This window comes from Mastomys coucha, unplaced genomic scaffold (genome assembly GCF_008632895.1).
Source record: "Mastomys coucha isolate ucsf_1 unplaced genomic scaffold, UCSF_Mcou_1 pScaffold9, whole genome shotgun sequence".
Taxonomy (NCBI): domain Eukaryota; kingdom Metazoa; phylum Chordata; class Mammalia; order Rodentia; family Muridae; genus Mastomys; species Mastomys coucha.
Genome location: NW_022196915.1, coordinates 55,249,038 through 55,272,195, shown reverse-complemented (window position 1 = coordinate 55,272,195; position 23,158 = coordinate 55,249,038). Strand labels below are relative to the sequence as shown.

The 23,158-nt window shown below is 37.1% G+C and overlaps 1 protein-coding gene across 2 annotated transcripts; it reads left to right on the top strand.

Moving 5' to 3' along the window:
• Nucleotides 1-2,270: 2,270 nt before the first annotated feature.
• Nucleotides 2,271-22,260, top strand: Adamdec1 (ADAM like decysin 1). 2 transcript variants are annotated; one of them, XM_031362365.1, is made up of 13 exons: nucleotides 2,271-2,534; nucleotides 3,746-3,864; nucleotides 5,227-5,303; nucleotides 6,559-6,637; nucleotides 7,391-7,467; nucleotides 11,110-11,296; nucleotides 12,142-12,201; nucleotides 13,511-13,582; nucleotides 13,849-14,015; nucleotides 14,372-14,453; nucleotides 15,329-15,459; nucleotides 16,621-16,795; nucleotides 20,009-22,260. In XM_031362365.1, exons 1-13 carry the CDS (start codon nucleotides 2,447-2,449, stop codon nucleotides 20,093-20,095), a joined length of 1,401 nt encoding a protein of 466 aa, XP_031218225.1. In that variant the 5' UTR covers nucleotides 2,271-2,446; the 3' UTR covers nucleotides 20,096-22,260. The 2 variants fall into 2 exon arrangements, with proteins under 2 accessions (XP_031218225.1, XP_031218224.1); XM_031362364.1 differs by having other exon boundaries at nucleotides 12,139-12,201.
• Nucleotides 22,261-23,158: the final 898 nt, after the last annotated feature.

The following is a 23,158-nucleotide window of genomic DNA, read 5'->3' as shown; positions in this document are numbered from 1 at the left end:
GTTATAATGAAAAAAATTAAAAATACATGAAAGTCTGTAAATATACAAGAGAATCACTGTAAATTTTGTGAATATACAAATTCTGAATCTATTTCTTGTTAGACAGCATTTATTAAGCAACCCCAAGTCACCCAAAATCTTTATTATGAAATATCTGAAAATTTTGCAAGGTTTACGGGAACAAGTTCGCTGTAATCGGGATACTGTTTAAAATTCCTTAATTCTATGGTCATAAGTTAAAGTCTATGTTTAGTTGACTCTTGAAAATCATATCTGACAAGAAGTCTGTACACATGTCATTTCTCATTCCCCCTCCAGATGCATTTAGTAAACAATTCCTTCATCGTTATTACCAACAGCTTTAATTTATAGACTGATATTTAGCTATTTAGTAAACATCTGCACAGTCCCTAAGGGTTGTTGTCAAAGTCTTTATATGGAGTATGTGTTCATTGAATCTTGTCAATCTTTTACCTTCAAAAATATATGCTTCATTATGTGCTTCTCAGAGCCTTGCCAAGTGGGGCTTCTCCTGTCTTTGGTGGGTTGACAGATTGCAACTCTTAACAATCCACTGAACAGGAAATTATCAGCTATAAAATCCATGTGGGCCTGAAGAATGAATCCTGGAACCTACTCCAGACCTTTGTATCCCTTACTGCTTCAACCAATCAGTCTTCAAGTCTTTATGAACTAAATGTTTCTCAAATTTACACTTTTTTTTCTTTTTAGAAGTATCCTTATTACTGTTGTACTTTTATTTTTTAACTTTTTAAATTAAAATATAATTACATTATTTCCCCTTTCCCTTCCCTTCATCCAACCCCTCCCATGTACCCCCTTATCTGCTCTCTTGGGTTCATTGATACTAATACACTTGAAAATGGCATGCAAGACAGAAAATTGATAAGTGTTGTGGCATTACAGGAACTTTTTTTTTTAGTATTTTCTGCTAAAAGTCAAAATTATTATATATTATCACTATTTTAATGACAAGTCGAAAAGGCTAAAAGTATGATGCCTATCATCTGGACCAGTAAAAGAAACATAGGATTGAGCAGCATCGGTTCAAGAGAAGGATGAAGATGAAGGGCAGACAGATCCAAGTATGAGGACACAAACTCTGGTCAGCAGGTAGGAGCTTTGCAAGCTGGGAAAGGCTTCCAAAGGAAAGTTTAGTTTGCCTCTGCCTGAAAGCCGTCAAGTCATTTGGGAACAGTATCTTTAATTGATTTGTCCTTTTCAACTAGGTATTGCCATTTTTAGAAATAAATTCTAAGAATTGAAGCAATGCACAGAACTACATGTAGCATGTGTACAAGGATATATTCAAAGGTCCTTAAAGTATCATCTTATTTATTATTCAATATCACAAAGATTTTTATATTATAATGCTATACAAAAATTTCAAGTGCCTTAAAATCATTCTGCAGCCGAATTGGTGTTCATTTATTTGTCTTTTTTTTTTTTTTATATCGCTTCACAAAACACAAATGAACTGGGCAGATGTCCACAGAGCTCATTTTTGTTGTTGGGCCCTTCTCTATGCTTCTGTTTAAGTAATGAAAATACAACATTTGAGTAATTAGAAAGGCACATTATTTGACTGAAGTAGAGTTCATTGTATACTTCAAATAGGTTCATATGCATGTTGATGGGTTGAAGCTAACAATGTATTTGCATATTATGGTTCTTCACAGTTCTATAGCTTATGCATAAGCCTTCATTTTTGTATAACCTCATATGAACTTTAAAAAAACTTTGTACTTGATATTACCAGAATCTCCTTTTATATTTAAAAAACAAATATTCTTCAAGTTTGTAGGAATTTGCTTGGTGTTATGTTCTTAAAATGACACCCTTGGGGTTGGGGAGATGTCTCATTCTTAAGAGCACTGGTTGCTTTTCCAGAGGACCCAAGCTCAATGATTCTCTGCACCCACATGGCAGTCAAAACCATCTGTAATTCCATTTCCTGAAGACTCAACACCCTCTTGTGGTCTTAGTAGGCATCAGATATATGTGTTGTACACAGAAATACATGCAGGCAAAGTACTCATACACATAGAATAAAAGAAAAAGATGAGCTGCATTCTGTGCCCATTTCTTAAAATATGGGAGCAGTAATGACATTTTATACATTTGTATGTGTATGTGTAAGTGCATGGGCCCCTGAGTTCACATTCCTATCAGGGTAGAACTCAAGATAAGGAACTGTCCAGCTGTGAGCCTTTTAAGGAGCCTCCCCACAGATGCACAGATGTAAACATTGTTCTCAAGGGAGGAACATTCTCAGGATTTCAAGCTGCAGTTCATTGGCAAGTCTGTGACACAATTAGGAAACATCCCATAAATTGAAAGTAAAATTTGAGACTTTATGTTCCTTCTCAACTTCTAAAGAGAACTAGAGGCAGAAAAAACTGGCCACTGGAAAGACCATAGCTGGATGCTGCCTGGGGCCTCTCAGCTACCCACAGAAGCCAGCATGTCTTGGGTCCTGCTTTCAGTCCTATGGCTTATCATCCAAATCCCAGGTAGGTATAGACATCTTACAAAAAAATCAGATTATTTGAAGAATGTACCCATGAAAAAAATTACCTTTTTCATTGACTATGTAAAGGTCACTACAGTTTACACAGTATATTTTCTGTGTCTTTCTCTACTGAACTATATGCTTACATACATACATAATAGCTTTATATACATACATATGTATATATATATATGTATATATATGATGGTATTTTTAGATCATACATGAAACATGAATTCAAAAGCCCACTATATATTTTTCAAATTTCATATACTTCACTAAATAAAAATCATGTTTGATTATGATGTGATATTTTTCAAAATAGGTAAAATGAATGTTAATTATTGATTTAGTTATATTATACTAGTAAATAAAACTGTATTAGTGTAGTCATTAATCAAGGCTATTTATGAATTGGTACTTGGGGATATTTTCCTGAGAATGATGTTTCCTGAGAATGATGTAGAATATTGTCAAAAGTCAAATGCTGGGAGCCTGCACATTTCCATTCATAAATGTGCACTAGTAAATCTCCTGCTGAAATGCTTGAATAATGTAGCTAAGGGTTTGAATAAGCTCAAAACAGCCACTGTGTGTTCAATGATACTCTCTAAAGGTTTCTATCTAGAGATGGCTTTAGCCCTTGTATGTCTCATATATTTCTTAAATTGTTAATCGCTAGTGAGGATCCCAGAGGATGGTAAAGTAGAATAACGCTGACAGTAATTGCAGCATATATGCGTACATACGGATGGAATCCTTCAGGTCCCTTTAGTCCATCCTTGTGAACTCTGCAGTGACAGTTATGGCTGTGATTGGCACGACAGTTTAATTAAGTCACACCCTGGATGCCCTCTGATTGCTAGAACTGCAAGCCACATCTTTCGACTCTGAGTCAGTTCTTTCTTTACCACTTGTAAACAAAGGAAATATCTATCTGGCACAGTTTAAATTAAAGTACATTAAGAAGAACCTTTTACCTATAAGTATTTTCCCTGGGTGTTCTCTGTTCCTTTACAGTTTCTCTAAGAAAGAATCAATAAGAACTTTATATCCTGTGGAATCTACAGTTTAGAGGGTAAAACTGTAAAGAAAGGTCATTAAAATTGAATCAGTCTTTAAATTTGTTCTGAATGCTTGATTCATGTCCATACAACATATGAAACGAATGAAATGAAACCTTTCTTATCAGTATTTTCTGACTTTCTCTAGTGATAGATACAACGTTAACCCCCAAGTTAAAGCCTCATGAAATAGTTCATCCTAAAAAACTATCCGTTTCACAAAGAAGAGGGCTTGAGAACAGCCAGATGGAGAGAGATGGCAAAGAGGTAAGTTACGTGTCGTAGTCATCTGAAGACAAAAGAGAAGGGCTTTGGGGAGTAGTGTAATAGCACAGTCAAACCCAGCAGCTTCATCTTGGAATACAGCTATCAGCTCTGATTCTGACAGTTCTTTGGTGTGGTGATCAAGGAAGAAGCAGAAGGGTTGCCGGGTATGAAGCTTATTAGAGGGGTTATTAAACCCACATACAAATAGGCAGACAACTGTGTGGGTAGGTGTCCAAAGAAAGTTAGTGCTCCAGCACCACAGGACAGTATGGTAGGCCTCTGACAGGGCATCAGGCTCAAGAGGAAACTGCGTGTCCCCTCTAATAGATTTTTGAGGAAGTTGTGGTGTTCAAAACAGTCAGACTTTTCAATTCCCAGGGAACAGGGCAACAGGCTGAGGGAACAGTATGCTTGGCCACTGGTATCCCTTTAATGTGTTCTAAGCCATAAACTTAGTTCCTTATGTGAAGAATCCAGGCCCCTGGAAATCTCTTAGCTAGCTAGAACATCCCAGGCTGTGCTCTCAGCAGGGAGCCTGTCAGTCGCTGTGAGAGGGGCCCCCTCTGCCTGTTGGCACCCCTGGTCCTATGGACTGAGCAGCAGTCTGTTCTTAATACTGTAAAGGAGAGAGCACAAGACTTTGCAGAATGTGGTTATAAATTAACATCAGAGAATCAGTTGCCTCACTTAATAATAAAGGTAAAGTTGTTTTGCTGTTTCCTCAAATCTGTGGGAGGAGAAGAAGGGATCACAAACAAGGCAGATAGTTCTCAAGGGAGACATTGCTTCTTTTCAGCCGTTCACACTTCTGTCTTCTCTTCTCCCATTCCTTTGCCCAGCGATAAAGTCAAAATAGATGCTTTCTATCCTGTTGGTAATTTATCATGGTACACAAGACAGTATATTATGCATTAAAGCAGTCAGCAAGTCTCTATGTCAGAAATTAAAGTCTCATTAATCTGTGTGGTTTTCAAGTGAATATATTTTATGAATGTGCAAGTAACATTTATTTTACGTATAAGAAAAAGATAGCCGGGCAGTGGTGGTGCATGCCTTTAATCCCAGCACTTGGGAAGCAGAGGTAGCTGGATTTCTGAGTTCAAGGCCAGCCTGGCCTACAGAATGAGTTCCTGGACAGCCAGCGCTATACAGAGAAACCCTGTCTCAAAAAATAAATAAACAAACAAATAAATAAATAAATAAATAAAAATAAGAAAGAGATAAAATATAAGTGAAATGCTTTCAACTTCTGTATTTCTGCTATTGCAATGCATAGTGTACACAATTAGTATATTATGATAGTTATTATTTTTAAATTGGCTAAGAACAATATGCTATAACTTTATCATTAACTACTTTCAGGAAAGATACGCACCAGAAGTTCAATATCAGATCATACTAAATGGAGAAGAAATCATTTTTCATCTAAAGAGAACCAAGTAAGGGCATTTTCTTTCTGAAAGCCCAACCACTAGTTGTATCAGCAGAATATTGGGAAATTTCTCCCTGGTTGTAGCTTCATTTCTATGGCTATGATAAAAAAAAAATGACAAAAGCAAGTTAGGGAAGGAAAGGGTTGCTTTAGCTCACAATTCCAGGTGGCAGTTCATCTCTGCAGGGAAGTTACAGTGGTTGGCCTTGAAGCAACTGGTCATATCATATCGTAGTCAGAACACAGCCAGAAATTCAAGCACACTTCCCTTCAGGCCACTATGCCTATTCTTGTGCACTCCGGGGTCCCAAACCCAGGAATGAATGGTGGCATGCAGTTCACTTTCAGGCTTGGTCTTTTCCATATCAATTAAAGTACTCGAGACAATCTCCCATCACCATATCCTTTGCCAAGGACTCCTTTGCCAAGTTAAGAGGCAAAAGCAGAGGAACTTCCAGAAGCTGGCCTGCCTTACATAGTGAGACAGGAGACAAACATAAGACTCTGTCCCAAGCAAGATGGGACTCATGAGTTTGTCCTCTGATCTCCATGTGAGTGCTGGAACTCTTGGAATTACATACAAACACACACATACAGACCCACTCTCCCCCAACCACACACAGGTACACAAGAATGTATCCCTAAGCCTGAATCAGGGTACACATTGTAGCAATAGGTTGTATGGCAAGAGTGAAGGGATGTCACAAGTTTTCTAACAATCAGTAAGTCTTTTCGATTGGCTCTCACAGGTATCCACACCTCTGACCCAGCACCCTCCAAAGATCATGTCCTTGCTCCATACAATCTCATCATGGCCCAACCCATTCATATTTAAAGAAGAAGAATCTCCAAGAAAAAAAGCAATTGTGTTAATATCCCCCTTTGGGGTTAAAGGTGTAGCTACACACTTTGATTTCCTTTAGCAGGACTTTCCAAGCAGTCTTCTAATGTTAATGAGAAGCCATTCTTCTCAGAATTTATGATAAGATTGGCAGACCTCCTAGAATCAGGCTTAAACTAGCTGGCTTAGCTTGTCATTTTATTTGGTATACCAATGTGTGTCTATCTCTGTGTGTGTGTGTGTGTGTGTGTGTGTGTGTGTACAAAAATGCATTGTGTTAATGAAGGAAAAATATCAATGGTCAAAAGTCAGCATGGTCTTAGTGTACACACAATTATTCCTATAATACAGAAGATGATGTCAGATAAATCAGTATTTATTGGTATCATGAATGCATTTTGCATCTTTCTTCTCTGTACAGGCATCTTCTGGGGCCAGACTACACTGAAACATCTTACTCACCCAGAGGAGAAGAGAGAACCAGACACTCTCAGGATGTGGTATGCTCTGAGTTCATCCTGGGATCTGCCATTTCCCTGTAAAATGCATAGGTCTGAGGATGGTTTTTAACATGGCCAGTGAGACAACACGTTAGAAATCACAGCAAACTTTTCAAAGATAGGAGCAGATACATAATAACAGACACACACATACACAAACACACAACGCTCATGTATCTACACACTCAATTACACACACCCAAATACTGACAGTCACAGACTCACAAAACCCTTCATTTTAACGCATTGAAACACACTAACACAATGCACCTTTATACACACATAAACACACACACATGCACACGCACGCACACACACACACACACACACACACACACACACTAGTATAACAAATAAAATGGAAAGCTAACTTAGCTAATATAAGCCTGTTTCTGGAAGGTCTGCCAATTATATCATAAATCCTGAGAAGAATAGCTTTTTACTAACATTACCCTTCTGTATTCTATCTTCATACAAATACATGTTAGGCAACAGCTCAGATGTGGCAGCCACAGGGCTAGCTGTGGAGCAGTTTAGGTAACCTCTGATGTCCTTTTCGTTTCATTCTTTGGGATTGGTAGAGCCTGGTCAGTCTTTGAGCTTACCTATATAGCCAAGACAGTAGTTGTCACAACTGTGACCTACACACACTCATCAATGACATACCTTTGTGTGTGTGTGTGTGTGTGTGCACACTCATGTATGCATTTATAATGTCTACATTTAAACAGTGTAATATATTTTCTACTCTAGAAACCCTGCTACTATGAAGGCCACATCCAGAATGCAAGTGGCTCTCTCGCCAGTATCAATATCTGTGATGGGTTGAGGTGAGAAATGAAGTAGTAAATGCTAAAGGACATTTGTCACACAGCCTTTAGTCTTTCTCATGTCTCCCCTTGTATTCTTACTATTGGGGTTGTTTCTGTTCATCTCATCACTAATTGCTGGATTAAGCTGAAGAATAAATTATCATGGTAAGTTACTTCATTAACTGTTGTTTTAGAAGTCAGCCCCAGCTCTGACAAAGCTGACTCTGGAAAATCTGCCAATCATCTCATAATTGGGGTAAATGACCACAATGACATTTGTCCATTACCAAGTTTACCTTTCTCACCCCTGGAATCCACTGTGTCATATCTTCTTAACTAACATGTTACAGATATAACCTTTTTATCTAGCATGTGATTAAAATGTGAAATAAAATATGTAACTGTTATTCTAGCATGGTTTATATTTAGCATAACCTCACTTTTCCTATATTATAAAAACACTCCCAAGGACATAGATTCACATTGGCTTTAAATATTTCAACATATGGAGTAACTTTCTAGTTCTTAACTAAATAATTTAAGAAACAAAGAGTCTTTAAGCTACTCTTAGTCCTAATTTGTTACCAGGCTGCTCTCATGAACCTTTTTTGTTCTCTCTAGGGTTTGGAGTGACTAGTCATTTACTCCATCCTCCACTCTAGTCAGAGCAACTGCCAAGAAATGTGTAATGAATGAATAAACAAACTATTGGAAAATATTAGGCTAATAGACTCATGGTGTTAATATTAGAATAATAGACTCATGGTATTAACTCCAAATTCTTTGGGATTGCTTCATTTTAATAAGTCTTAAGAGTACTCTGGGTAAATGACATAGGGTTCGTTTTTTCTCCTTTTTTTCACTTTTGTTGAAAGTAGACTTTCTCTCACATAGTAATTCCTGATTATGGCTCCCTGCCCCCACTTCTCCCATCCAGTTCCACCCCCTTTTTGTTTCTCATTTGAAATAAATAGGCTTCTAAAGGATAATATAATATGATAAAAGGAAAACAATTACATCAGAATAGGATAAAACAAACAAATAGAAGGAAAAGAACCCAAGAAGAAACACAAGAAACAGATACGGATATGGGTACATCTACAGATGGTACAGATACAATAGATACAGAATCAGATACAGATACAGAGACCCACTCATCTGCACACTTCAAGAATCTCAGGAAAACACTAACCTGGAAGCTATAATATATATTCAGAGGGCGTGTAAGGCAAAAAGAGAGAAAAAATAAATGAAGTAAAGTAGAATAAAATAAAAAGAAGGCAAACTTTCTTAAAAACAAACCATAAAAGGACATCATGAGACAAGGAACTTGGAATGACACCGTTGAGCTCATTTCTGTTGTCCATCTATTGCTGGGTATGCAGCCTGCCCTTAATAGTAGTGAGACTCCCTTGGAGAAAAATAAATATTCATTTCCAAGTGGTTAATAAAGGAGATGGCTTCTGGGTTAAGGATGGGAACATATGTCTACTTCTTTCAGCTCTAGGACCTCATCTGATGTAGACCAGTACAGGCCCTGTGCATGCTTCCCCAGTCTGTATGTTTACATGAGTATTATTCCTGTTGATTCGGAGGACTTCATTGGTGTCCTCCATCCCCTTTGACTCTTTCACTCTCTCTGCCTTCTCATCCTCAGAGTTCTTTGAGCCCCAAGGGGAGGGTATTTTACCAAGACATTCAGTTTAGGGATGATTATTCCAAGGTCTCTCACTCTCTGCATAATGTCTGGCTGTGGGTCTCTGTATTTGTTCCCATCTGTTGCAGAAAGAAGCTTCTCTAATGATGACTGAGAAAGACCCTGATCTATGAGTATAGCATAATGTCATTAGGAGTCATTTGATGGCTGCATGTGTTTGGGGGTTTTCTTGTTGTTTTGTGTTTTGTTTGCTTGCCCTGCGTGCTTAGAACAGTAGTTTTTGGTTGTATTCTAGGTCTCTGAGTTATCTAGTCTCAGGTTCTTGGTCACCTAAGCAGTGTCTCATGGAGTAGATCTTAAGTCAAATCAGATATTGGTTGGTTACTCCCACAATATTTGTGCCACCCATTGCATTAGCATATCTGGCAGACAGGACCACATCACAGATCAAAGAGTTTATGGCTACATTGATGTTTACATTTCTCTTTTGTTCACATGAAGAGTAACTTCCTGTTTCAAAGATGATAGTCCTCAGGGGTAAAGGCTCTATGTAGGCATCAGTTCCACTTCTCCATGTTCAATGAATTGTGTACGTATTGTCTTCAGCAATGGGGTCTCGCTGTCAGTTTGTGGAGATCAACCTATGTCTATGGCAAGAGCATGGGTTGTTTAGGGGTTCCCATGAGATATTTTTTGGCCAACATTCAATTTGATGCAACCCAATCCTTGGAAATCTTCATTGGGTAACAAGAGATGGCTAATCAGGGCAATTGTCCCCCAATTATTTAGTGATTTCTTTTAGATCCCCTTCATATATGTGTAAATATATGTATATGTATTACTGTATTATATTTTCATACTACCTCTGAAATGGCCCTTAATTTTAGCTGTCTATCCCTTGTCCTCTCTTCCCTTCTCCCATTGAACCTCCTTTTTTCAGTCTCTCTTATTCATCCATAACTATCTACTCTATTTCCCTTTCCTAGAGAGTTCTATCTGTACTCCCTGGTGGTACAGGTTTTGTAACTAACCTCTGTGGTTCTACAGATGGTAGCTTGATTATCATTGACTTAAGAGCTAATATCTACATATAAGCAAATACATATATTTCTGGGTCTGGTTTACCTTACTCAGGATAATAGCTTTTTCTAGTTCTATTCATTTACCTATGAATTTCACTATGTCATTTAAAAACAGGTGAAAATTTCTCCATTGTGTAAATGTAGCATATTTTTTAATTATTCACCTGTTGAGAGACATCTGGGTTGTTTTCAGTTTCTGACTATTGTGAATAGAACATCAGTGAACACAGCTGAGCAAGTGTCTGTGTGGTAAGTGTAGATTAAGATAGATTCTTATCTTTCTGAGGAACTATTACACTGATTTTAAATGTGGCTGTACAAATTTGCACTCCCAACAGGAAAGAATTAATGTTTCTCTTACTCCTCACTAATGAGGACTGTCACTTGTTTTATTGATCTTAGACATTCTGAAAAATGTAAGATGAAATCTCAAAGTAGTTGACTCCAACTTCCCTGATGGCTAAGGATGCTGAATATGTCTTTAAGTCTTTCTCGGTCATTTGATTTTCTCATTTTGAGAAGTATCTGTTTAAACTTTTACCCTAGTTTTGATTGTGGTTATTGTTGTTTTCTTGATATCTATGATTTTTTTTAGTTCTTTACACATTTTGGATATTATCCCCTTCATTGGATTTGGAGTTGGTATAAAACCTTTTCCCATTCTGTAGGCTGCTGCTTTGTACAAATGATGGTCTTCTTTGCTATACAGACGATTTTCAGTTCCATGAGGTCCCATTTGCTACTTGTTGACCTTCATTTCATAATAGTAGTAACTTGAATAATTAGGTGTTGGTCACAGGGTCCCTGACTGAAAAAAATCTATGTGTAAAACTGGATGGAGGGAGAATACCACTCCATTCTGAGTGGGATGTATGAATGGGTATGTCAGGGCATCCTAATACAAAATCTCATATCCCACAGAGGCTACTTCACACATCATGGTCAGATATATCAAATAAAGCCTCTACAAAGCACAGATGAGGGAGAACACGCTGTTCTTCCATACAGCTGGGAGGAACCAGACACGGCCGATTACAAGGATGGGGAGAAGCAAGTCAGCAGGAAACGAAGCCATCTTCGAACTTCCAGGTCACTCAAAAACCCAAATGTAAGCATAGATTTTTTTTTTTTTTTAGACTATGTATTTTGATTGTCTAAGCAAAGTTCTGAGACACATAAGTATGTTCTAAAATTCTGGTCTGTAAAAAACCTCTATTAAATTACTTCTTCTTGAAGACCAAAATGTGGACATTTAATTCCTTCTTAAAAGGGGGAGCAAAATACCCATGGAAGGAGTTGCAGAGACTAACTATGGAGCAGAGACTGAAGGAAGGACAAGCCAGTCTAATATAGCTATCTCCTGAGAGGCTCTGACAGTACCTGACTAATACAGATGTAGAAGCTCACAGCCATCCATTGAACTGAGTACAGGGTCCCCAGTGAAGGAGTTAGAGAAAGGATCAAAGGAGCTGAAGGGTTTGCAGCCCCTTAGGACGAACAATAATATGAACTAACTAGTACCCTTGGAGCTCCCAGGGACTCAACCACCAACCAAGGACTATACCATAGTGGGACTGATTGTTCTGGCAGTATGTGTATAGTAGAGAATTGCAAAGTCGATCATCAGTGGGAGGAGAGGCCCTTGGCCCTGTGAAGGTTCTATGCCCCAGTGTAGGGAAATGCCAGGGCCAATAAGTGGGAGAGGATGGGGTGGCAAGCATGGGGAGTTGGGGAGGCAATAGGAGTTTGTTCTTGTTGTTTTTGTTTGATTGTTTTTTGGAGGGGAAACTGGGAAAGGAGAAATCATATGACATGTAAATAATGAAAATATCTAATAAAAAATAAAATAAATCACTTCTTCTTTTATTTATTTTGGAAGAAAAATTGTAAGTGCCTGAATCATTGTGAGTAGAGATGAGTATTAATGAGGTGCTATTGTTATTTGTAAAGCAGGAAGACTTACTTCAAGGACAGAAGTATATTGGTCTCTTTTTGGTGCTGGATAATGCCTATGTGAGTATGAAACTTAGTTCTTCCAACTTATAAATTATCTTAAAAGATAAAGAAGTAAGCCTTTTTACTTAACAATGAGGTTTTGTTCAACCATTTTTCCTGGCTGCTTTTGTTGCTTGTTTGACAACAGCGTTCATATGCCATCCATTTATTGTCCACCAATCACCGCATATGTATATAATGACAACACACTTAATACCGTACAGCTATGTTCTAGTTCACTTTCTGTTGCTCTGGTAAACACCATGACCAAAGAAACTTGGGAAAGGAAGCGTTTATGTGGCTTGCAAGTTACAGTCCATTGTTGAGGGATGCTTAAACAGAAACTTAAGACAAGAATGTAAGCAGAGGCCTTGCAGGAGCTCTGCTATTGGCTTGCCTCCCTGGCTTGCTCAGCTACATTTCTTATACAGCTCATATTCAACTGTCTAATGATGGTGGAGACCACAGTGGACTGAACCCTTCCACATCAATAAGCAACCAATAAAATGTTCTACAGAGATGCTCACAGGCCAATCTTATGAAGGTTCTTCTTCAATTATGATTCTTCTTAGATGACTATATTGTGTCAAGTCAACAAAAACTAACCATCACATACCTGTAAGCAATCAACCGTAAAAAACTATTAAAGATAAATATTTTAATAAAGTGTTAGATTGTTTTACTATTTTACCATAAAATATAAATGTAAATTTAATAGGTGTTATGTAAATATGCAACCCAATCCTTGGAAAGTTTCATTGGGTGACAGGAAATAGCCAATCAGGGCTCTATTTTCCCAGTTATTTGGTGATTTCATTTAGATACCTTATATATAAATATATATATATATATATATTTAATATATATGAGTGTGTGCTAGAGCTTATGTTGCTTCATATTCAAACCCAAATTAATATTGAGTTGATGCAAAATATTTAAACCATTAAGCTGAAATATTCAACTTAAAGATGAATAAAAAGCCAGTTCTAATCCTGTAGTCCCAGTTTGGAAATATGAAGCAGAAAAGTCATAAGTTTGATAACATCTTGACTACATAGTGAGAGAATCTACCTCATACCAAACTAAGCCAAACACAAGAGAAAGATGAAAGACATTGTAATGTCTTATTAATGCTTAATTTTATCTTATTATAATCTCTATTTTAAGTAGAATTTGTTGAAATAGAATATGATATGAGGTAGTCAATGACTGAGTAGATTTTAACTATGTAACAACACATGAATTTTCTATTTAATCCTGTACCCATAAGCCTTCTCACTTCAATTTTCTATTTTAATATTGTCCTTTTGTATTTTGTAATTTTCAGTATAAGATATATAAAGGGAATGTGACTCAGATGAGAAGCTTTGTGTTCGAGGTGCTGAATCTGCTCAATGTGGTAAGACATTTGTCATGTACATGTGTTTCTACACCTGTGCTTGGGACTTCCCTGTGGCTTCCACTCTAAAGGGCTAAGAATCACCTTAGAGCAAGATCCTATCAAGGCAAAAGTCATATACATGAACAAAGCTTTCTTCTACAACATCTGTTTTCAATATGGAAATTTACATTGTGTATTACATCCCTTTATCACTTGTGGTCAACAAGTGCACCGAAAGTAATTCTGGGTGTTTTCATGAAAAAATGTTAATGTTCTTTCAACAGATTTATAAAACTATAGATATTCAAGTGTCTTTGGTGGGCATGGAGATCTGGTCCGACCATGACAAGATAAAGGTGGAACCTAACCTTGGTGCCACATTCACACGCTTCATGAGATGGCATTATTCCAACCTGGGGAAAAGGATTCATAACCATGCCCAACTTCTCAGGTGAATCCCTTCTTGCCAGGGTGGGGATACACAGGAGTTTATGATTATCTCCAGCATTTCTTGACAAGAATTTCTGCTCAGTCATATCTCCCTAGTAAGTTGTTAGTGGCCCTGATGTTCCTATCATTAGCAATTGGGCCTTGAAGTATTTGAAGGTCCTTATAAGATCAATAAAACAATACTTGGATACAGAGTATCCACCTGTAATTATGAGGCTGTAATATGATAGAAGCTGTCCTAGGGGCCCCATGAACGTACAGAAAGCTAGGGGACACAAAGGAGATCTATTACTTTATTACCCAAAGCTACTGGTTTCCGTGTCACATTGTGATGGCATCTCTCTACCCTTCACACAGTGGAGCTAGCTTCAGCCATGGCCGTGTGGGAATGGCAGCTGCAAATTCCTTCTGTACTACATCTTCAGTGTCTGTAATTGAGGTTTGTATACTTCTATTAAGACATCCTGTGATTCCATGTCTATGAAGATGAGCATAATATACTGTAGCACAGTAATCAACATGACCATCAGCTGAATTGATATCTGAAAGTAGAAATGAAACCATTATTGGACATTGCTCTGAAGAGTCCCCTGGACTATGAATATTAGCCTGGCAAAGGCCTCATACTTCAACTCATATTAAAGAATAAGGACCACATGTTGAATAGAAAAGGGAGCCAGCTTACGTCCATGGCCTCAGATAGCTATAAATAATCATTTGTATAGCTGCTCAGAGATCAGACAAGAAAAAAGTGTGCATGGGCTGGAGAGATAGCTCAGCTGTTAAGAGCATTGACTGCTCTTCCAGAGGTCCTGAGTTCAATTCCCAGCAACCACATGGTGGCTCACAACCATCTGTAACATGATCTGATGCCCTATTCTGGTGTGTCTAAAGAGAGCAATGCTGTACTCATATACATAAAATAAATAAATAAATCTTATCTGCTTTTTTAAAAAAACAAACAGAAAAAAGAAAAAAAGTGTGCCTGCCAGACATCATGTATCCATTGCTATCAATGGTAGAAGAATCACAACCACAGTTTTGTGGATGTGAGTTCATACCATGTCACCTTCCATAGAGAATGCAACTAGTCTAAGCCTGGTTTACTGAGAAATCAGCATCTAGTACCTCCTTCGTCATTGACTGAGCTTGAGCACAGACTCAGTGCTTGTATTCATAACAGCCAATCATATCAGAAAAATGAGCTTATGAATACACAATTCTTCTCTTAAGTTATTCCTACTAGACATAATGATTTGACAAGAACTGAAAAATAACTGAACAAAATAACAGATGCTTCTGTTTTTTTTCCAGGCTAAAAGAAAGAATAATGTGTCTCTCGTTGCACTGATGTCACATGAGTTGGGCCACACCCTTGGTATGCGGGATGTTCCATATCATACCAAGTGCCCCTCTGGCAGCTGTGTGATGAATCAGTACCTGAGGTAAGATGGTATCATCCCAAAGTAAAGCGAAAAGTTGCTATTCCTGAATAGTTTAAATGATCTATGCATATGTGGGAGGAGTATCCTCTTCCAAAGGATGGGTATCCTAATAATTCTAGCTTCTTCATGGACATCTTTTACCAAATTCAAGAGTCATTCATTAAAATTTCTAAATATCCAACCACAGAGTTTATTATGGGGACTACATCATTTTAACTTAGTGTTGTTTTAATTTAAAGTGGTTCCACGTTTTCCTTAAAAATATTAAGCCTGATTAAGATTATAGTTTTTCTATGAGATACTCAAAATAAGCATGTCTTTATCCCGATCACCAGCTGAACAGTCTGTTTTGGCAGAGTCATTTATTATGTGATTACGCCAGTTACTTTACCAAGACTGGGGATATACAAATGGATATGGTATGTTTTGTTCTTGGGGTGCTCACATATTTGAAGTTTGCCCATGGACCATGGGAACCTCTGTTTATTTCCTTTAACTATATCATAATTGCCTTCTCTTACCATTCACCCCCAGTGTGGGATGAGTAGATGGTAACAATGGTAACACTAATTTCTCTTGTTGCTTTGAGTAGACTGTTAACCTCACACAATCTAGAATCATCTAGGAAAAGATTCTCAGTGAAGTATTGTCTGCTTTGTGGGTCTTAATGGGGGATTGTCTTGGGGATGAATATGGAAGACCCAACTGACTCTGGGTGGCCCTACTTCTTAGGATAAGGGTCTTGAACTATATAAAAGTAGAGAAATAGAGCCGAGCAAAAGCAAGCAAGTGAGCATGCTCACATCCATATCTCTTTGCTGTTGACTGGATGTGATAGGACTAGCTGTTTTGACTTCTTTTTTTCTTCTCCTAAATTGCCTTGTGTCAAGATATTTTATCACAGAAATGAAACTAGAACAACTACAGTGTGTTTAAATTCTTTCCTCTTTTCTTCTGGATTGCTAGGAGAAAACATTCAATTAGAATATTATACATGCCTCATAACCTACTGTAGGAGCATAGAGATGTCCTGGATGTTGGTAACTTTGTAGTTTCTGCTGAATTGAGTCCCAAAGTGAGATCCACTAGAGTCTTCTGCTTTATCAACCACAAGCTTCTATACTATATATCATGCTATTTTTTTTTTTTTTTTGGTTACAGTTCAAAATTCCCCAAGGATTTCAGTACCATCAGCCGCTCACGTTTTCAAGGATTTCTTTCATCTAGAAATGCAAGGTGTTTGCTGCGGGCACCTGACCCTAAAAACATCATAAAACCAACATGTGGGAACCGAGTTCTGGACGCAGGAGAAGGCTGCGACTGTGGATCTCCTGAGGTATGAAAATATACGAGGTTTAAAGTTGTATTTATTAAGATTTTAAGACAGAGCTACTTGGGTAAAACTTATACACTTAAATTTTTCATTTTTTAAAAGTTTTTTATTTTTATTTTTTATGTGTGTGTGTGTGTGTGTGTGTGTGTGTGTGTGTGTGTAGTGTGTGTGTGCGTGTTTATATGCACACCTTGGAGACCAGGAGAGGGTATCAGATTCCTTGAAACTGGTGACACAGGTAGTTTTGAACTGGCAAACATGCACTCTGAGATCTAAGCCCTCATCCTCAAGATTGTGCAACATGTGCTCTTAGCTGTTGAGCCATCTCTCCAGCCCCCCTTTCTTTTTGTAGTACTCCTTAAGAAATTTGTTCTGGAGAAAAACTATATCATTATCATAGCTTGGCATAGATTTATTGGTGTTTTGTGTTTTTCTTTTAATTTTAGTTAGCCATCCAATGAATAACCAGCACTTTAAAAACAACAATAGAATCTGTTTATGACATAATTGTACAAAGCCATTACTCATAGCATGCCACATTCCTTGCAGACATTGGATTCAGAAAGGCCTAAGCTTCAGGCTAGAGTCAGTCGTGTATTGAACAGTCACATAGCTAGATAGAAGGCCTCCTCTTTGGGGATTTTCTCTTTTTTTTTTTTTCACAAAATCAGCATGTGACATAGACAGGTGATAATACAAAAAAAGGAGATTTAAAAATTGCATGAACCTATAGCGTACAGGCTCCTAGCACAGACCATGTAAAACACTGGTTCTCAACCAATGGGCTGTGATACCTTTGCGGTTGAATGACCCTTTCACAGGGGTCACCTAAGACCATTGAAAATCACAGATACTTACATTATAATTCCTAGGGTCTCAGCATTAGGAAGGTTAGGAACCACTGTTCTAGGATGATGGCTATTTTTATTTCACTAATGTTTATGTAATTTCAAGGCAGCTGCTGCATCAATGAATGCCTTGGGCTGATGCCCATCATTTCCTGTTTATTTCTTCCTTTTTTTGAGACAGAGTTTTACAGTTTAGTTCGGAATGGCCTCCAGTGCATAATCCTCCTGTCTCAGCCTCATTTGTGCTGGAATTACAGGCATATACCACTATGTATGGCTCATACAAGGCTTCTAGAAGATTCTACTTTGTGATCTTATGTTGCTTTTAAGATCTAAAAAGGCATTCACACTAGAAGATATTTAAAGGAGACAATCTGTAAAATACTCCACAGATGACATCTTATTTGTTATGCAAAGCAAATCCACAAATTAGAGATTGCCATCATCCTTAATTAGAAAAGTAAGGCTCATACAACACAAAGAATTCAGTTCAGAGACCAGAGGTCATAACTGGTGAATGCAGGTGCTATTTGTGATTTTCCCATTATTTTTGACAGCTGTCTGACAGTGTAGAAAGATTCTTAGGTTGTGTTGCCTCAGTGCATTTATTCAGAAGTTTGAATTGTATATCAGATTTTAATGTAGTTCTGTCAAAATTTGATTGCTTATTTTGAAGTATTTTCACATTTTTCTTTTGTGAAGTCTAGGATTTTTCTTTCTGATGTAGGTTATAGTTCATTCATATTACCATTGATGTCATTTTATTATTATCATGAACAATTATCTTACTTATTCGTCAAATATTTTTAAGCATTGACTTCAATTTCTCTATGTAGGGAATTATATCCCACACACAATGAAAATATGGTTTATAAGCTGGGCAGTGGTGATGCACGCCTTTAATCCTAGCACTTGGGAGTCAGAGACAGGCAGATTTCTGAATTGGAGGCCAGCCTGGTCTACAGAGTGAGTTCCAGGACAGCCAGGGCTATACAGAGAAACCCTGTCTTGGAAAAAATATGGTTTATACTTTTTGGTTATTATATCTTCATATCTTTTCTGTGTCTTAGTTTTTATTAAATTTTCCATAAAATATACATTATGAAGAATCTTTGATCTGTCTTTCATATTACTGGATGTGGTTTTGACTACTTGTTGTTTATATTTATTAATAATAATGGTTTCTCATTTATCCACAGTATATATGTGTATAAAACCATGTTTTAATACCTCAAATTTGGAAGTCAAAATTATCTGCTAACTTTGCTACTTAAGGAAATATCAGGACCTGTTTCTGCTTTAAGTCCCTTAATTTGATGGATTGCATTTCTTTCATTTGTATCATCAGGAACCTTTACATTTTGGACTAAGAAAACTCACACAGATGAAGTAGTCATCATATTAATAAATTTGAGTTTAAAAGATATAGCACTTTTTGTGTTGCGCATATGTATTCGTGCATGTGTGTTTGTATGTGTGTGTATATGTGTATATGTGAATGTGATCATTACACATTTCAATACCATTATTATCCAGGTGTAGTAAAAAAAACTTTAATTTTACTTTTTTCTCTGTTTTCACAACATTTTGAATAGTTAAAAATGTTCATCCTTGAAAATTTTTACAGATTAAAATGTAATACCCTCTAGGCAAAATTTACTTGAAAAAAATTATTTGTGACCTCAACCGCTTGGTCTTGAAGACAGTGTTCACTGAGCACAGGGAACACTATTCTTCCTATTATTATTCTAATAGCGTTTCTTCCTGTTATTGACTTTCCCTGGTTATTGTCACTGGAATTGGTACAAGAGAGTAAATAGTAAATAACTTAAAATGGGAAACTTCTCTGATGAGTTCTGAGAGCTGCACTATCCTATAGGCATAAAAATATGAATTTAGAGGCCAGTTGATTATGTCCAGTTAGCAGGATAACAGTTAACTTTTAACCCTGGGTCCTGTAACCGCCTCAGCCATGGATTCTTGGCTAGGTTACCAGTGCCCAGGCATGAGTTTCCTCCTGTGTCCAGTTAGAAAGCAGTTGGTTACCTCCATAACATTTGGTTACATTGTGGTGGATGACTCCACACTTAGTTATACATAGGTTTTAAAAAGTAGAAGAAAGCCAGGAATGGTGGCAATACTCAGGAGGCAAAGGTAGGCAGATATGTGAGTTTAAGGCTAGCTAAGTCTACCTAAGAAATTCTAGGACAGGCTGGGTCATGTGGAGAGATCTTGTCTCAAAAAATATATACAGTCAAAATACATTATATGAAATTCTCAAATAATAAATAGTATACTTTAAAAGTGAAAATTTCTTTAACAGCTGTCTTGTACTAAATACAGGGGTTGCTTTGTTTGTTCTTTGAAGGAATGTACCAATCTTTGCTGTGAGCCCCTGACATGTAGGCTGAAATCTCAACCTGACTGCAGAGAAACCTCCAACCACGTTGTGTGAGCACTATCTTCTCTCCGTTCTCCAAAGGTCTTCTCACTTTTCTTTGAGATTTGAAAAAATGTCCCACTGGGTTCAACAACGCACTAAAACAAAGTTCACCCACACTTTTTAAATGACTTAATTTTGTCATGAAGAAAGAATGTATTATACACAAAACTGAGCCTATGTGGTTGATCATACCCATATAAGAAAATGGGTTACTCTGTTATTTATGAAAGTAGAGTTCCTGGAACTTGCGCTAAGATTGGTATAACTTTCTACAGTTAAGAAGTGAATATGAAAAGAATTAAAGTATATTTTTGACAAGACTTGATGAGCACAATTCATTGCTCCTTAGAGATGATAGGTGTCATTTGCAAGGTAGTCAGAAAATCAATAGCATTTAAGAACTCCATGTAAAATTTGACAGTTTTATTCTCTTTAAAATGTCTCAGTGGAATACAGCCTAGGAATTGGCCAGTGTGATTTGGGCTAGGGGCTTGGCATTTGGACTTAGGGTTTTGTTTGAGTATAAAATAGTCTCGGTATATAAAGTCTATAATAACAACTGATGTCAGAAAGCTGGGATTCAAGAGACGTGATGGGGAACAAGTTATTCTGTGCCCTTTTCTCAGAAATTTCCTGGAATTAAAACTGCAGGGAGAGTGAAATAAAATAATTAACTGCAACACCATTCAGAATCTCTTCCTCAGGAAAGGAGCAAGGTCAAAGGAAAGGGAAGATCCCTTATCTATTTACTAAGCAGTGTTGAGTATTTCACTGAACTACAATGTGGGTCCACTTTGCAGAGAATTCTGGAAATCATGCCAAGTCCAGAAGCAGAATGTATAAGAAAAAAAAGCATAACAAAAATCTTAGTTCCTTGAGGGCTGGAATGATAGGTAACTATTCACTTTTCTGTGTAAAATGGGCAGTTCAACATCATCAGAAGAACATTGAGCTTGGATTCTAGACATTTAAATTCTAATCTTAATTCTGCAAATCTACTGTGGGATTTAAGACAAGTTACTGAATTCCCTTCCTTCTTGTTCAGTGGAACTACTAATGTGCTCTCCCCGTGTGACTGCATGTGTTGTTTAAAGTCTAGAAATTTCCATTCGTGTCAGTCCATAATGTTTTATCAGTATAATAACCATTGCTTCTGGTGTTTTTATTTTCTTTAATTAAATGATCCAGTGTCTAATTCACAGAGAAGTTACTTTGCCAAGGCAGAAGTCCAGACCCTGCCTCTGCCAGGAAGCCCTCCTAGCCCATGCATCTATACAGACAGACCTCTCTGTGTGTGCCACATTTTCTGTGAACCCATAAATTCAATCACTGAAGAATAATATCCTAAAATATGCTTGTATCTGTAGTGAATATGTAGACATTTTCTCCTCATTATTCTCTAAATAATAGAGTGTAACAACTATTTGTATAGCATTTTTGTAGATTAAGTGTTAGTAGTCTAGAGATAACAAGATACTTAGGAGAATTTTAGTAGTTGTATGCAAAAATACTCCAGTTCTAGAAGGACCATTAGTCCAGAGATTTGGATATCTGTGTTGGAGCCAAATCCTGGTGGACATTGAAGGAGATCTTTGCTTTTCTCTTTCCATTCTACTTTATGTGTTTCTACTAGTCCAGTCAACAGGTAAATAGACACACTTAAGAGATACTGTCTGTTCATTCAGATTTTATCTGTAGTGTGAATGTGAGGAACCTGAAAATGTGGGTTTAGTTTCATTCTTTGGAGAATAAAATAGATGAACCTTTGCTGAAACTCCTCAACATACTCCATAGAATTTTTGAGTTAATCCCAAACTGCAAAATGACAAGTAATTTAACCCTAAACCTCTTTGTTCCTGTGGTGTAGGGATCAAAGCATGCTACCTGCTGAGGGAGGGAGCTAGCAGAAAGAACAGTGCCCTAGCCCCTTGCTGTTTCTCAGCAGCCAGTTTGTCTTACATCCTGTAAGCATCCCGGATTTTCTGTCTCATGGGAATATTGGTTACATTCAAACACTTTTTCATTTGAGCAAATAGAGTTTCTCATACTATCATGTATAAGAACTATTTTTGAAAAGTCTGTGTGGCTTGTTTCTTAGTGAAAATGGAAAAGTAAGCCTTCATTCATTGGTTTTTGCAATAAACTATGCTATCAATAAAAATAACAATAAATAACAATTTCTGTGTGGTCATTAAAATATTTTCAAATATATATGTCAAAATCCTGGTTAATATTCATCTTAAAACTAATCTGTCTCAGTTATATCACACCCTAAATAAATATGGGCAGCAGAAAAGGGGTAAAATGTAGGAAGATCCTTACCAATTCTACTCAATAGGATACAGTCAAGACAGTTTATTTTCACAAAAGGCCCATGCTTAGTCCCAAATGGTTTTTAAAATCTAAGTCCTAAAAAGTTGCAGGACTTAATTTCCTCTTAAATAAATTTTATCATGAAAAGATTCACTTTGATATTGCTGTTGTTGCTTACTTTAAACATTATATTTTAATTTCTACCTTTATTTCTACCAATATTTCTACCTTTCCTTTCCTCCCTTCAAACTTTCCTATATATCCCTCTCTACTCTTCTTCAAACCTGTGGTCTCCTTTTATCAGTTATTACATGCATGTGTACATTTTTATGCACATACATTACTATATATAACCTGTTGAGTCCACATTATATTACTTGTATATTTGGTTTCAGGGTTGAGTTATTGGCACCGCACAAGCAATTGGTGTGCTCTTTCCTGGTTGGGGTTGCCTCTCCCATCCCCAGCTTTACACAGTTGCCTACATTTTTGTTTAGGGTCAAGGCCTTATGGGCTTTTCCCCATCCATTTTAACAGAAAATGAACATAGATATTTAGATGGTAAAAAGAAAGCACACAATTGACATGTCACCAAATCAATAATGTGATCTCTTCTATGAAATTATTTAGGGTAGGTAGTTATTACTAGGGTCATAAAATTGTGCAGAGAGCCATTGTTGAATATAGGGGCTGGGTCTGATGCTAAGGTCCTGTTCTTCAATTCATTCTTGATCTATCAGTAAAGGTGCCAGGGGCCAAATG

Coding starts and splice junctions, on each gene's coding strand:
- Adamdec1 (XM_031362364.1), top strand. CDS start 2,447: ATGCTGCCTGGGGCCTCTCAGCTACCCACAGAAGCCAGCATGTCTTGG. Junction 2,535..3,745: donor GCTTATCATCCAAATCCCAG/GTAGGTATAGAC, acceptor GACTTTCTCTAG/TGATAGATACAACGTTAACC. Junction 15,460..16,620: donor GTGATGAATCAGTACCTGAG/GTAAGATGGTAT, acceptor TTTTGGTTACAG/TTCAAAATTCCCCAAGGATT.